This window comes from Ruditapes philippinarum, unplaced genomic scaffold (assembly GCF_026571515.1).
Source record: "Ruditapes philippinarum isolate M1 unplaced genomic scaffold, ASM2657151v2 ctg6664_1_1_1_1, whole genome shotgun sequence".
NCBI classification, from domain to species: Eukaryota; Metazoa; Mollusca; class Bivalvia; order Venerida; family Veneridae; genus Ruditapes; species Ruditapes philippinarum.
In genome coordinates this window covers 1-16,235 of record NW_026855044.1, presented here as the reverse complement: position 1 = coordinate 16,235, position 16,235 = coordinate 1, and the positions used below count along the sequence as shown (strand labels likewise).

General features: G+C 33.9%; 3 protein-coding genes across 4 annotated transcripts in view; 2 read left to right on the top strand and 1 right to left on the bottom strand.

The window, feature by feature from the left end:
• Positions 1 to 4,274, bottom strand: part of LOC132741946 (zinc finger C2HC domain-containing protein 1A-like) — a 32,170-nt gene extending 27,896 nt beyond the window's left edge. Inside the window, exon 1 of one of the 2 annotated variants that reach the window (XM_060730221.1) lies at positions 4,127 to 4,274. The gene's annotated coding sequence lies outside the window, so the exon portion shown is untranslated. The remainder of the gene's footprint in view (positions 1 to 4,126) is intronic. The other variant, XM_060730220.1, reaches the window with a different exon arrangement.
• On the top strand, positions 1,847 to 3,427 carry LOC132741945 (uncharacterized). Its single transcript, XM_060730219.1, has 3 exons — positions 1,847 to 2,475; positions 2,708 to 2,900; positions 3,071 to 3,427. The coding sequence occupies exons 1-3, from the start codon at positions 2,365 to 2,367 to the stop codon at positions 3,208 to 3,210; spliced, it is 444 nt and encodes a 147-aa protein (XP_060586202.1). The 5' UTR covers positions 1,847 to 2,364; the 3' UTR covers positions 3,211 to 3,427.
• A 3,676-nt stretch (positions 4,275 to 7,950) lies between the features above and the next one.
• On the top strand, positions 7,951 to 12,538 carry LOC132741944 (uncharacterized). Its single transcript, XM_060730218.1, has 7 exons — positions 7,951 to 8,086; positions 8,423 to 8,489; positions 9,434 to 9,593; positions 10,142 to 10,298; positions 11,076 to 11,287; positions 11,806 to 11,957; positions 12,332 to 12,538. Exons 1-7 carry the CDS (start codon positions 8,035 to 8,037, stop codon positions 12,483 to 12,485), a joined length of 954 nt encoding a protein of 317 aa, XP_060586201.1. The 5' UTR covers positions 7,951 to 8,034; the 3' UTR covers positions 12,486 to 12,538.
• Positions 12,539 to 16,235: the final 3,697 nt, after the last annotated feature.

Below are 16,235 nucleotides of genomic sequence, written 5' to 3'. Positions count from 1 at the left end.
ATGCTAAATATCTTAGCTCTAGCTCTTTGAGTTCTTTAAAGAAGATTTTTTAAATTTTTACTATATGCATATAAGGAAAATCAATGATCCCCTGGGGCGGGGCCAATTTTGACCCCGGGGCTTTTATTTGAACAAACTTGGTAGACACTCATTAGAAGATGTTTCATGCTAAATATCTTAGCTCTAGCTCTATGGGTTCTTTAAAAGAAGATTTTTAAAGTTTTTACTATATGCATATAGGGAAATCAATGACTACACGGGGCGGGGCCAATTTTGACCCCAGGGCTTTTATTTGAACAAACTTGGTAGACACTCACTAGAAGATGTCTCATGCCAAATATCTAAGCTCTAGCTCATTGGGTTTTTTAAAAGAAGATTTTGTAAGTTTTTACTATACACATATAGTTAATAAATGACACCCCTGGGGCGGGGCCAGTTTTCACACCAGGGCTTTTATTTGAACAAACTTTGAAGACACTTATTAGAAGATGTTTCATGCTTAATATTTAAACTCTAGCTGTTTGGGTTTTTTCAAAGAAGATTTTTAAGTTTTTGCTATACACATTGTAGGAAAATCAATGACCCCCCAGGGCAGGGCCAATTTTGACTCTGAGGGCTTTTATTTGAACATACTTGGTAGACACCCATTAGAACATGTTTCATGCAAAATATCTTAGCTCTAGCTCTTTGAGTTCTTTAAAAGAAGATTTTTCATGTTTTTACAATATGCATATAGGGAAAATCAATGACCCCCTGGGGCCGGGCCAATTTTGACCCCAGGGTTTTTATTTGAACAAACTTGGTAGACACTCACTAGAAGATGTTTCATGCCAAATATCTAAGCTCTAGCTCTTACGGTTTTTTAAAAGAAGATATTTTAAGTTTTTACTATACACATATAGTTAATAAATGACACCCCTGGGGCGGGGTCAGTTTTGACCCCAGGGCTTTTATTTGAACAAACTTTGTAGACACTTATTAGAAGATGTTTCATGCTTAATATTTAAACTCTAGCTGTTTGGGTTTTTTCAAAGAAGATTTTTAAGTTTTTGCTATACACATTTTAGGAAAATCAATGACCCCCAGGGCGGGGCCAATTTTGACCCGAGGGCTTTTATTTGAACATACTTGGTAGACACCCATTAGAACATGTTTCATGCTAAATATCTTAGCTTTAGCTCTTTGAGTTCTTTAAAAGAAGATTTTTTATGTTTTTACTATATGCATATAGGGAAAATCAATGACCCCCTGGGGCCGGCCCAATTTTGACCCCAGGGTTTTTATTTGAACAAACTTGGTAGACACTCATTAGAAGATGTTTCATGCTAAATATCTTAGCTATAGCTCTTTGGGTTCTTTAAAAGAAGATTTTTTAAGTTTTTACTATATGCATATAGGGAAAATCAATGACCCCCTGGGGCGGGGCCAATTTTGACCCCAGGGCTTTTATTTGAACAAACTTGGTAGACACTCACTAGGAGATGTTTCATGCCAAATATCTAAGCTCTAGCTCTTATGGTTTTTTAAAAGAAGATATTTAAAGTTTTTTCTTTCGGTTGCCATGGCAACCAGAGTTCTGCATGGAATTAAATTCTTTGAACAATTTTTAAAGGTGACCACCAAAGGAACATTCCTGTGAAGTTTGGATGAAATTGGCTTAGTAGTTTATGAGGAGATGTCATTTAAAGTAAAAGTTTACGGACGGACGGACGATGGAGGGACGGACGGACGAAAAGCGATCACAAAAGCTCACCCTGTCACTTTGTGACAGGTGAGCTAAAAATGGCTGGCGCTAAGAAAAGGCCTGCATCAGGATCGATTAGCATTACAAATTTTTTTAGTAAGACGAGTGAAAATCAAACCGAGTGTAGAGACACTTTAATTATGGGATGTACAAGTCCCCCTTCTAAAAAATGAGAAAAGAGAGATGCACTGGTTTTGATTTAAAGTGGAAATCGGAATTTCCTTGGGTTAAAGAGGTTGATGGAGGTACATAATGAATTTTGTTTTGTTCAAATAGTTAGTTAAAATTTCATTTAACTTTCATTTAACACAGTACTATGTGTTTAATATTTTACTTTCTCTTTCTACTATTTTTTTTGTGGCATATCTGCATAAAAAATGTTGCACTTGCAAAACTAATTTTTTTAAACATTTATTCTTGAATGTTTGCTGTAGTTTAATGCCTTCTTTAATAGATTTAGTTCATGTAAACTTGTCTTTTTCACAAAGTAAACATTTAAAAAGCTGAAAACAGTTATAAATTGTCCGTTTGTTTGATATCTACAGGCCGGGGATGCTATTTACACTACTGTAAAATCACTTGTGACTGGTACATTGTCCGTTCTGCGGTATCTGCAGACCATGCCAGGGGAGGCCTACCAGAGTGCAGTGCAGAGGGTAGAGGACCTTCAGGCCAAAGGGTTCAACATCAAGCCTCCTGCTGAACAAGAGACTGTCAACTTTAGAGAGAAGGTAAATTAAATTTTGCTTAATCTAAAATTTTATTTACATAGAGAATGCAGAAGTTTCCCAATATGTTGTTATCAAGTTTCCTAAGCTGAAATGAACAAGGTGTAATTTAACAATATATTTTTAAACATGACATTGTATTATTTTAGGTGTTCAATCCATTTATGGAAAACATTGTTAATAATTAAAGGGAGTAGTTTGTAACTTCATTTACAAGATAAAAATTGTATTAAAGATGCTGGCTGAGCACATTGGACTTGTGGTTGACAAGACCCTTCATGAGTGGTGCCAAGTTAGGGAATCCATTGCTGACAGTGGGCTTGCAGCAGACAAGGCCATGGAGTGGGTTACCACAAATTTGAACGTCAGCCACACCAACCTCTTCAAACTTGCTGCTGTGGGGCTGTTGATCCCAACATCAACATCAGGTGAGAATAATAATAACTACAAATATAAATCAAATCATACAAACTATTCAGTCACAAAATTTCAAATATTAAACAAAACAAAAATAAAACAATTACTAACTTTTTGCAATGTAAACAACATTACTCTTTTTTTTGTTTTTATTTTGATTCATGAAAGATTTTTTTTACAGACTGTGAGCGTGGATTTTCCACCCTCAAGAGGGTAAAAACAACACACAGGGCATCTTTGAGCCCACCATTTCTCAACCCCCTCCTTCCTGTTGGGATGTTAGGACCACCAATAGAAAAGGTGATATCAACTCCATGGTGAAAATTTGGCACAAGGAGAAACCAAGGCGTAGCCAGCTCTAGGCAGTCATAATTAATTGATATAATATTATTGTTTTAAATTTTTGTGCGATATATATTTTTCTGTTAAAGTTATTTGAAAAGACAATAAAATATGTTAATACTGAACACCTTTTGCTTGACTTAACTCTCATTAAATATGCACCAAAATACACCATTCCTTTGTAAGGTTTCAAAAAAATTTCGACATGCTATTCGTGGAACAAATATTTTGAGCTGTATTGTATAAATAGTAGTGACGTGAGACCGTCATTTGAAGCGTCTTGCGTCAGAGACCCGCTACAGGTTTCTGCAACATGGAAAAAACTAGAAAAATTGATGATTTTTGGGGGAAAATTAATAAATTTAATGTTTATTCTCTGGATTTTACGATTATTTCCACAGTTATTTTGGGTTTTTATCTGTTTTTGTCGCATTTCTTTAATTTTTTTAATGGAGATGAAAATGCTCTGCTAAATAGACATGTTTTCGGATATCGACGGAAGTCGCGAGCGTCGCTTCCATCCGTTTTAATTATTCCACGAGAATACGAGAAACCCCGAGAATACGAGAAACAGGGATATGTTGCAGTTCTGGTTGACGTTTGATACGGGAATAGCAGTAGCTACAGAGAGCATGCCTAGCAATAATATGAAAATTGAACACCTGTCCGCTGAACACAGCTAGCTAGGTAGCTTAAGGTCTTCAGCGTACCCGTTTATATACTATGACATGCCGCATCAGATGAAAAACAAAAATGTTAAATAGCGGCGGGCCGAATAGCGGCTTATAAAGTTTTGGAAGCTAGGGTTAGAAAACAAGTGGATTTGGTATCATTAACCCGTAAGTCAGATATTTCATTAATTTCTGAAGCATCTAGGTTTTAGTTTCTTCGTTACCTATGAATTCCTTGTGGAAATATTAGCCTTTACGTATGCCTCGAACTGTCAAACTTTGTTTTCCATTTTCTTGTTTCCACTACGACCATACAAGGAAAACGGCCATGATATTCCAAATGAAGTTATACGATCTATATGCCATTATGCTCCGTACTATTTCCGGACACTTAGATAGATTAAACGCTGTTAGCTTACCCGAACCAAATAGTTCCCCGATTAAAGGTATTTTTCAAGCATACATGTACTTAAAGATCTTTTGAAATAGTTTTTATTTTGTAAAACGTGTCATATTTTTTTCATAAGCCTTGTTCAAATCGTAGCAACAAATTCGGAAAAGACGTTAAAATTATTTTGCCTCTAAACAGGGTCTTTCAATTAATTTTAAAAAGACCCTGCTCTGAATTAGTAAAAAAGCAGTTTTAGCAACATTTAGCAATTATTTGTGTAAATTCAACAATAGCAGTAGTGTATAAAGTAGGGATTTGATTTTCTTGCATTTACACTGCATGTATACTGTATGACGTTTACTTTTACAAGTATCATTTTAATATTTTGACTTTGTTACTATGTTAGTCTGAAATGCTTAAATTGATGTAACTTGATTTAATTCAATTTTATTACATACATATATATAGGTTCTTATTTGATATTCATTGTTTTCAAATATTTGGCCCTTCTGTTGTAATAATGAATTCCATTGTTGAAGAAGGTGTATACATCATATTTAAATTGTTGTCAGGCTGATAAAATAATGTATGAATGAAGGCTAATGTTATATATGTAGCCTAATCAATTAAGTCATCTATTTGGACTAGGAATGCTGTAATTTTATAGCATATTTATACAATTGTAAGTCATTGTTATTGTGTGTACATTGATTAGACTTTAGATCAACCAATCAAGCAACCAGTTACTCAATTAATAAATAAATAAATACGAATTTACTGTCTGTCTATCTAAATAAATAAATGAACAAATAAACGAACAAATGAACAAACTAAGGAAGGAACAAACAAACGAATGGATGTACGGAATGAAGTTACTGTGTGTCTTTGATGTTTTAGTGTCAAAAAATACCTTGGAGATATTGTTGTGTGTTTTCCCGTACGCACATCTTAATGAAATTAACAATGATGTTTGTATAAAAAATCACAATGTTCACATGATTCCTAAATGATATTAAGTCATCACCCACTTAAGCTCCAAAGCAACTGTACAATGTTTATTTTTATTTCCTAAGGCAAACATACAATGAGCAAACAGCCGTACAATGAGGTAGCAAACAGCCGTACAATGAGATAGCAAACAACCGTACAATGAGGTAGCAAACAACCGTACAATAATTAATGAGATGGCAAACAACCGTACAATGAGATAGCAAGACACCGTACAATGAGATAGCAAACAACCGTACAATGAGGTAGCAAACAACCGTACAATAATGAATGAGATGGCAAACAACCGTACAATGAGGTAGCAACAAGACACCGTACAATGAGATAGCAAACAACCATACAATGAGATAGCAAACAACCGTACAATGAGATATCAAACAACCGTACAATGAGATAGCAAACGACATTACAATGAGGTAGCAAACAACCGAACGATGAGCTAGATAGCAAGCAATCGTTATATGAGGTAGCAAGCAGCCGTCAAGTTACGAATAACACCAATGGCGATTTCTTTGTCATTTTTCCTTAACCACGATTGTTTAATTGTCTTGAGCACAGCTGACATTCTTCAAAGCATCAATAGGATTTGCTCCTATATTATATATAAAGCTTAAATCGGTGTTCGAAGTCAACAATTGTGTCATTTTTTTTAGGAATCGGGATGAGAAATCGTTTTATTTCGGAAAATACCGGTAAAGGTTTTGTCCAGAAAGCATCCCTTTTATGTAGCACCTAGTTTTAAAGTAACAATTCCTCAATGTTTGATCTGTATTATTTTCGCATTTCACTGACTTGCACGCGGAAGTTTTAGCCGTCAGTAGTGTATATACACGCTGTGCGATTGGCGTTCTTAATTTTTATTGAGGTCAGACGTAATGAAATTAAAACACCTGCACTTTGTATCCAATTACTTTATCTTTAATTTGTAGGTTTGGCAACCGGTTCAACTTTTTGTGTGTAGAACAAGGCGCTTCCTTCGGTGTAGTAAGTGCAACATAAGTGTATTACAGGTGATAAAATGTCATTAACAAAAGATTGCTTGCTATCTGGTGTCATTTTATATGTTACAAGAGACCCTACTCCGCGCACTATTAAAACAACTGTGGCCGAGCACAGTACCAAGAAATAAGCTGTCAAGCCATAAAACCTTCCTCCTGTTTATTACAAACTTTTTAATGTACTCCTGGGCACCCTCTTCCTCCCCCACACGCGCGCAAATAAGATAAAATGATAAAAATAAATAACAATGAATACAAATGTACATATTATTCTTGTATAATAAAAACAAATGATTAATAATATATTAAGTAAACAAATTTTAGTCTGCATCATGTTTCATAGTGTTTTCTAATCATGCTAAAATAAAGGTATATCTTTGTCCTTTTTAGAAATAAACAAGATACATGTATGTATCGTGCATATTGTACCACAAGAAATTGTGAACAAAACATGTAAAACGTTATATCTTTGCCATATTTATCCAAATAAATGGATATTACTGGAGAAAAACACCAGCACTACCGTCAACAAAAGCATCTGCTGATTCAACAAGATGCATTACACACCAGATAAAATGCATGATACGGACTAAATCGCCTTTAGAACCACGTGACTTTTTATAACCTGCGAACGTAGGACAGAAAACCAAATCAGAATAATGATAATGTTAAAGTTACAGGAAACCACTTCCTGGACCGTGCATGTATAATGCATTTATTATCTGTCAAGCCATATGGTATAGACAGCGTAATGCTTTTTTCTTTTTAGGTTGGCTCTTACGTCGATCTAAAACAATATAACAATACCTAAGATCATATAATTATGGCAATTTTCCAACTTTACTGGTTGAGGAAGACCTCGGGTATGAACGGGCACCTGAGTAGAACCACCGATGTTCAGTAAGCTAGCTGGATAAGTTTCCTGTAATATAAGAATAAAAAGTCCCAGGCGGGATTCAAACCCACAGCGGCGAGGGAAAATTATTTTAAAGTCGAAGGCCATATCCATTCGGCCATGTCTCCCAGACCTCGAGATGACTTAAGTCTTTAAATCACATTTTACAAGGTAAACAGCGCAAAACCGTGAATCAGTATAGTGACCTAAATATTAGCACTGAACATACTTGTAAAGTTGGTATTTAAATATTATGTCATACAAGGATAAGCCGATGGAAACTATTATGACCTCTTAACTTGATAAAATAGTGCAAAACCATGGCATACTTTTTGCCGTATGTTGTATATTCGTTCAAAATGTAGCTCATCGTAGCTAGTGCATGTATCACTGTGTATAACTTACAATGTCGAAGTGCGATTGAAAGAAACACTAACACCGCTTAAAATGAATTAGATTTTTGGGATATTTCATAGTGACAACTAGACTCAAAAGTAGCACGCAATGGCAGTAAATCAATCATATATTTGACATTAAACGTGCTTTAAAAATGACGTTAGGTACACATTACTTCTACGTTTGTAGAAGTCAGTATAATAACTTATGCAGTAAAATTCTGAACATTTTTTCTATATTTTTTTGGAACAAAACTGAAGTCGAACTTCTGTGTAACCGTTATATACAATGGTTGTGAATTTGACCTGTTTTCAAGAGTCAGATAATTAACTTTAATAGCACATATGTACATGTATTAAGATAAGGTATGACTTTTTCACATATAAAACTACATGTTTTACGACTATTGTCAGATCCATTCCATTCGTTTGCTCTGGAAGAATCATGGAAGGCAAAGCGTTTTGTGTTTTGTCCCTTGTCCTTGTTCTATTGAAAGGTAGGTTTAATTTATTATATAGTATTCTCATGATTATAGCACAGACACAATTTGAGCAGTTTTATTCGAGGAAATTCAGTTTTTGGTACACATAGTTACATACGTTATTTGATTTAAAAGGTTTATATTAGTGTAACGTCATACTTACTTTCTATCTCATATTAAAAGCTGTTATGTAATTATGCTTCTGCTAGGGCTGTAACACCAGAGCTGTAGCATTATCATAACAAGGTATGTGCCATAATATTCAATCTCTTTATAGACATATTATTGGATAATTTAAAAAGTATTTATGTAAATTAATAATAATAAATTATCTCCATAATTATTATGAAGGTTGCCTGTGTATACCACCACCCGTTCCAGACTTCGATGACGAATGGCCCGAGGAAGTGACCAATGGGTAATATAATGTTACATGTACACTCAGCATGTATGATTGATTGGGTCCTTTGCTGATATGATTTAATAAAGAATATGAGCCGCGTCATGACAAAACCAACGTAATGCGTTTGCGACCAGCATGGATCCAGACCAGCCTGCGCATCCGCGCAGTCTGATCAGGATCCATGCTGTTCGCTAGCAGATTCTTTACTTGTTATAGGGTCTGTAAGCGAACAGCATGGATCCTAATCAGACTGCGCGGATGCGCAGGCTGGTCTGCATCCATATGCTGGTCGCAAACCCATTATGTTGGATTTGTCATGACGTGGCTCATATATTCGAGCAGACATTATTTATGTATTGGTACATTTCTGCATTCACATCAATATTGATCCGTTGTATATTGTAAGCAATAACTTGTGTAATTAAAGAAATTGCTACAGTACAGAATTGATATTGTAAAGAAATTGCTACTGTAAAGAAGTTGCTATTTTGTTATGCTTCATACCATGTCACTATAAAGGTAGGCAAATGAGGCAAATGAGTTAATCTCATAATCTCAGGGAAAATGATTCTATATTACCATCTTTTCCTAAAATTGATTTTTTATTGTTACGATTATGAAGATGTCAAGATATAGAATTATATCAACATGTCTTGACAAATAAGAGTTCAATGAGACGTATATAAGGAACTTTGAAAAAAAAAGAAGAAGAAAAAACAACAACAACAAAACAAAGCAAAAAATGCATGGACTCAACACAAATACAGACTCCATGTATACGTTGAACATTTAGTATACACAAATCTTTCTTCTTTTCTTATATGTAACTGTTGCCATAGTAGTTGTACCCGAGTTTTGCTGTTGGTGATAATATTTTTTTATTTTTGACCAGACATATTTCTCTGCTGCTTTTCATGCAGAACGATCCGTTACTACTCGTTTTTGTATCCTACATAAAGGTCGGTAATTGTCAAAGTACTGAATGAGACGCGCATGCGTAGATTGTCACTCAAGTCCAGATACGTTTATCATAAGGGTGCCATCACGACATCAGACGGTGGCGGATACCGAATTAGAGTGGATGCAACTTACTCCGTTCCAGATTCAGCACTGAACATAGTAAGTGAATAAAATTGCTTAGTATCAACTTGTTCCTATTGTTTACGTTTTCTTATGTAAAATGTTTCCCTTCCAAGAGATACAAATTTGCAACTTGACCCCCAGCTTTTAACAGGACGAAATTAATCTTCATGCATTTAGCATTACGATAATTTATTCATAATTTTAAGAACTTTATATAGGACCATTTACACGTTTTACATTTACACCATCTAATTTCAGTGCAAGGGATTATTACATCTAGTACTTTCGTATATAACTATATATTACAATCGATCAATCTGGAGATGAAAAAATATCCCATATGCGCAATATTCAAATATCTGAAATTCAAGGGTTTTTTGGGGGGTGGGGGTCAGAATTTACGTACGTCGCACCAACACTTTATAGGTAATATTTTGTTTGGTTTTACGGCACACCAACACAATTTAGGTTATAGGTCGTATGGTGACTTTCCAGCTATACTGGCGAAGGAAGACATCAGATGCCCCTCCGTACATTATTTCAGGCATCAAAAATAAAAGTAAAGTTGTTTTTACTCTTCTTAGGCTGCATGTACTGCCAAGAAAATGACACAACGCATGCCATCCGATATTTTCAATAGACTGGCATCAAGCGCGAAGATCGGAATTTTCTCCAAGTCAGAGACACTCACCATTTACCCGGAGTATGCTAATGTAAGGAACCCTGCTGACTGTGGTACAAGTAAGTTAAATGAAGTCTTAAAATCGAATCCTTTGTTTTTTGTTTTCCGTTTTTTTATTGTTGAGATATTATTAAACAAAATCATGCACAGTCAAGTACATATACTTGGACATTTTTATCCATCATAAATTAACTTAAAACATGTATATCAAATGAATATATTGAGTATCAATATAGCAACATTCAAATATCACCAGTTACCTATTATTACAAATAGATATCACCGTGATCCCGGAAGCACAAACACACTGACGTGACCCTATGTTTTAGGTTACACATATGTTGACACTGATATATTTTCAGCCTTTTATTAAGAATTTCTAAACGGTAAAGTGACATCTTTACCGATTCAAGAGTATATAGTGAGTGAACAGTTGAAAAGGAATTTCTGTAAAATATGCATTGCTATAAAATTTTTGGAAGCCTGACATTCTTTTTATATTTTAGGCAGAGCTATCTTAAACACCTTTCAATATCAACTGTTGGTTAATCGCCATGATAACAGTCAATCGTTTTAAATATACACGTATATTCAATTTAGCTTAACGTGACAAAATGAGAATAATGTCACTTTAAGTTTATCTTATCCTTTGCATGCTTGGAATTCATTGTCTGCTAAAATGTCATCAACTTAATTATCTCGATATCAAATAACAAGACAGGTTTTCTGGCAGTTATCGCTTCAAGCAGACAAACAGCTAACAAAGTGTGATTTTTATTTTTATCAAGTAATGAACATTGCTATCATTGTATAACCAAATCACCTATTAATTGCAGCTAATTGTGCTGGTCACTGTCAACACTCTTGTACATTTGATGGTAGAAAATACTATACACTTGCCGGTGCCGGGGGTAGAAGGACAGCTATACTCTCTGACAATATCTTATGCAACAGTGCTGATCCTTATCATTCCACCAACAACATACTTGTCCATGAATTTTCTCACACTGTAAAAAATTATGGATTATCCTCGGCGGAGAGAAGTCAGGTAAGCTGGCATTATTATCATTTATTATGTCATAACATTTTGACCGTCGTTATTTCCGAGTGAAAATAAAGACATCTCTAAACATGGATTAAATACTTATAAATTATACATGTAATTTATTCTATAATTATGTGGCACTCAGTAACGTTTTGGTGAATATCATAAACAAAAATACACATACACTTATTTCAACTCTAAATATCAGAAAACAGGGCATCAGTTCCTTTTTGTAATAATTCTAACTACATGTACTGTAAAGTTTGTAACAGACAAATATCAAAAAGACACATTATATTCTTTTCGCACGAAGGTACTACTAAAATGTATCTAAAGATTATGTGAGCTCTCAGTTCTTAGGTGTTTCTTGGAACGTAAACCATCATCAGCATTCCGTATATCAACTAAAGGAGTTCTTTTTGATTTGATGCAGTTAACGCAAACATGATTTCACTTAATAACTTATTTGTTGTTTTTTTTGCTAATAACCTATATATGTTGATATTTTGATATATCAACAGGTAAATTCCGCTTACAACCATGCTAAGTCGGCACGTTTGTGGGCTGATTATTATCCCATGGCAACCGTTGAGGAATATTTTGCTGTCGGGTCAGCGGTGTATTTCAATGCCGACCACCAACGATATAGGGGAACCGGCAATCACATGGATCTGTAAGATAACCTTATTAGTCTCTATCTTAGAGTAAACTTAATTTTCTATGCATAGACTTAGTGTCTTAACATAATTATGCATGAAAACTAGATAAGAAAGACCAAAGCCACATACTTAGAAACACCCGATTAGTATAAGTATATTAGAACATTTTTTATTTGCAATATGAAATAAGTAAATGCCCCTTTTAGACAATGTTATTTCATCGCAGTGTGAGCTTTTGTTAACTTAGTGCCTGATAATTGTTAAAAGACAAACTATAATAGTGTATCTATTTGTATAAAAACCACGGGAATATTATTATAATTTGTTTTTCGTCCTTTACCTGTGATCAAATCTTTAGGTTTATATAAAATCTTTGTGTCAATTTCAGGTGCAGCGGAAGCAATTTTTGTACGTCCGAGTACCAATCAAGGACCCATCTTTATCAGATTGACAATCCCTTGTATAACTTACTGACACATGTGTACGACAATAATAAAGTCGGTAATTATGCCAACATCGGTGTATGTGGCAGTACCTGTTAAGTATTTTGTGTCATACGCAAACGCTCGTTTGAATAAAGTGTAATACAAAAATACACAGATTGTTTGCAAATGTGTTTTTTTGTCTTCCTACACTATAAAACATCCCATCAACTTGAAACAAGAAGAGAATAGCATACAATTCTAATTTCTTAAACTGTGTAAGCAATCTAAATAAAACACACAGTTTTATTTGGTGATAATTAGGTAAAATGCTAATAAAATTGGTATTTGCTAGTTATCATCCACGTCCCCTAGCACCGACTTTAGTAGAACATGGTAATTGTGAAATCATCCACAGGTGCGATCATACTGCAGTTATCATGGAACTTTCAATGGAAAACGTAAGTGCCATTCCATGAAAAGCAGGGAATATTTCTAGTCTTAGAATACAGAAAGACAGAATCCCTAAAGAACGTCAAGAACGGCAAAAAAGAAAATGTTGCAGAGTCGGTTTTATTAATCCTGTTTATGGATGCTTATGGATTTTCTAACAGTATTGTTCAAAGCTGTGTGTATAAGCAATAGTCAATAATGCATTACTGCACGACTGAGGAGAAATACAGACACTGATAGGTCTATCTTCATCTAGATATGGCAAACACGTTAAAAATTTGAATGTCCTTTTTGATGAAGTATTAAAAAAAAAGAACTTGCTGCTGGAACGAATAAAAATAACACTATATTCTATATAAAGACAATTTATCTCAGATGAAATCAATCACAGCAATTTATAATGATATATAAAGCAATGTACATGTACATCATATTAAGACAAAGACATAAAGCTAATAGTTTCCGCATGAATCCGTGGAAATATTTTAACATCTTTGTAAGCATGAAGTAAAGAAAAAAGCATAGGAAACTCCATCAAGGAAATACAATGTTTTCACCATTACTTGTTATGGTTTCTATGTAAACGACATGAGAGTGAAATACTTTTTTGCACCAAAATTCTTTTAACACTTTCTAAAAATATAATGCAAAAATGAAAATGATTCAACACCGTATTGGTTAGCGACCATTTACATGCATAGCACACAATTTTGAGTATAAGACACTCGATTTTACATTTTACCAATTCATATCTAAATATGTAGTTCTCTTTTTTAAGCGGAAAACGATTGCAATAAAACTAAAACTAAACTTGGTGTAAAGACGTTGGTAGAACGTCATACTACTTATAATGAGCAAAAACTCAAGGTGGTGAATTAACATATAAGAAAGTATCCCATATAAATGCATAAACCACTCTCGGTGGCTAGCCAGCTGTTCATCGGCAAACTTTGTGTTCCTTGCAACGTTACATTGGTTTGTAAATAATGAAACTGAACAGTTTGTTAAATTCTTTCAGTCTTGACGATCATTTCTTATCCCTTTATTCAAATAAATGGCTGACATAGATCGACTAAATGTCAATGAGGCGTTAAACAAGAGAACGTTTGGCATTGGTTTACAAGTTCTTCTAAGATATTATCAGACAACGAGGACTAAGGACGTAAAGATTGTTTGACTATAATTTGATACTAACTTTACTTGCGTGTGACACCAAGTGCTTACAAACCAGGAAGTATTTGTTTATAGATTAGGTAGTTGGTGAGATTAGAGCAAGTTGCTCTTTGTTTAAAAAACACAAATATCATCTGTCCGTGTAACATTTTATACATGTATATATATATATATATATAAAAATCAAATTGATTATTGAAATTAAAACTAATTAAATTAATGTAATTAAAGCATATAATTAATCATATTGTACACATTTGATTAAAAAATATCTCTTGACTTTTAAAAAAATTGTAACACATATCACTCAGCCACAAACTTTCCTTTTTTTCGGAAATAACTTTGTAATTGTAGTCTTGTGTCAGCCAGTTCAGAACAGTATTATACTAATATATATAACAATGCTCGTAAGAACAGCAACCGATGACGAGACGGTCGTTGCTGATGATATATCGACGAAAGAACCTTTTGGGCAGTTTATTTTATCCCATCCAGTTTTCTCTCCTGCTTTGGTATTTTTTCTTCTAACCTTCCTTTTAAAAAATATTTTAATAAACAATTTAAAGCAATCAATTTCATTTGGCCATTCAAACCGGAAAAAGTATTTTCAAATAAAAGGAGCATAACAGAAAAATTTTTAAAAAAAAAAAGATAAGTTTTTAATTAAAATGTGTTACAAAAGGAAAAAATTACTGCAAAGGTTTTAAAATAGTCCCAAAAAGGTTTCGCGCTGAGTCTGCTGGGGGTAACCATTTGTGTTTCTGTTATTGTCTATTGCTTTTCCCCCAACGGGAAGAACCCATTCCAAATTTCCTATAATAAATGGCAAAAACTTTTTTATAAAAACGCATCAATTATTTTATGATTAATTTAAAAATGAAAGCTAAAATTATCCATATTTTTTTTATAGATATCGATCGTTTGTTTGTAATCTATAAATAAGACAACAATGTTTTGAGGTTAATAACATATGTATACATTTTCAAATCTTAAATAAATGAACTATACATGTGTAGATTTTTTTGACAAGAATATTCGAATTTTGTCACATTAATTATCTATATACTATACATACTGTAGTCTTTGTCCAGCCACAGTGCTGTTATAAATGTCACATCTGTGAAGTCGATCTGTTTGTCCAATTAGCTCACATAGTGCTTTATGCCATTGAAACTGGGCGACAAAACTTACAAAATACCTACAAGACATAATGACATGCAAACATATATACACTGCTCTGTTACTCGTTACGGGCTCAATACTCCCTAGGAGGCCTGAGAGCACTGAACGGAAAGTTTATGTACACTTTCCACAATAAAATATGCCGCGGAGATTACTTATAATCTGATGAATTAATACGAAACTAGTATGTGTATTCATAAAATATTACATGTACTTGTACGTATAATATGGTTTTTATTTTTTTTAAACAAAGTCATCTTCAAAATAGTTTTACCATGTTAAAAGGATTGCACTAAGTGTAGTACGCATAATAACTATGTAAGGAACAGAAATAGAAGAATTTATGATTATAAGTTTGCATTTGGCGCAATAAATGATGAATAAGGAGTACTTGCCTGATGTATGGTGTGTTCCCAGGTATGTGATACTTTGCTCCAGGATCAAAATCCTTTTCTGATCTGGCAACAGGCGGAGATATCCCCTGATAACGACACCTGCAATAACAGTTTATAGTTTTTTGCACATGTATTATTATATACAATCCACAACATTTTAAAGATCAGGAAATTAAAAGTGAAACATGTCAGCTTTATCTTAAATTCCAATTGCATAAATGTCCGTTGTTTCCGTATTTATCCCTAATTTTGGGCACAGCATAGTAGCATCAAACATTAAACAAGTATAAAAACCACAAATTTAAAATTTTTTAACCTATTTTTTAAAAATCCTTCACCCGACCGGATATCTGTAATTATAAAAAATTACATTCAATAGCTGCCCCCAAAACTTATTTTTTAGCTCACCAATGAAAAATAAACGACGACCAATTTAAAATGTGATATGGTTGTGGTTTTTTTTCTATTGAAACAGATTTTTTTTTAAAACTTCCTTCATTTATACAAAAAAGGGTTTATAAAGCAACCTTTAAATTTCCCCCCTCTCTGTTGAAATTCTCTTTTTTTGTCTCCTCTCTGTAACCCCTCCTCGCCATTGATCAAAGAGGTATCCAAATGGCAAGAAAGTATTTTGTCCAATGCCCTTTGAAATAAGAAATTTTGTCAC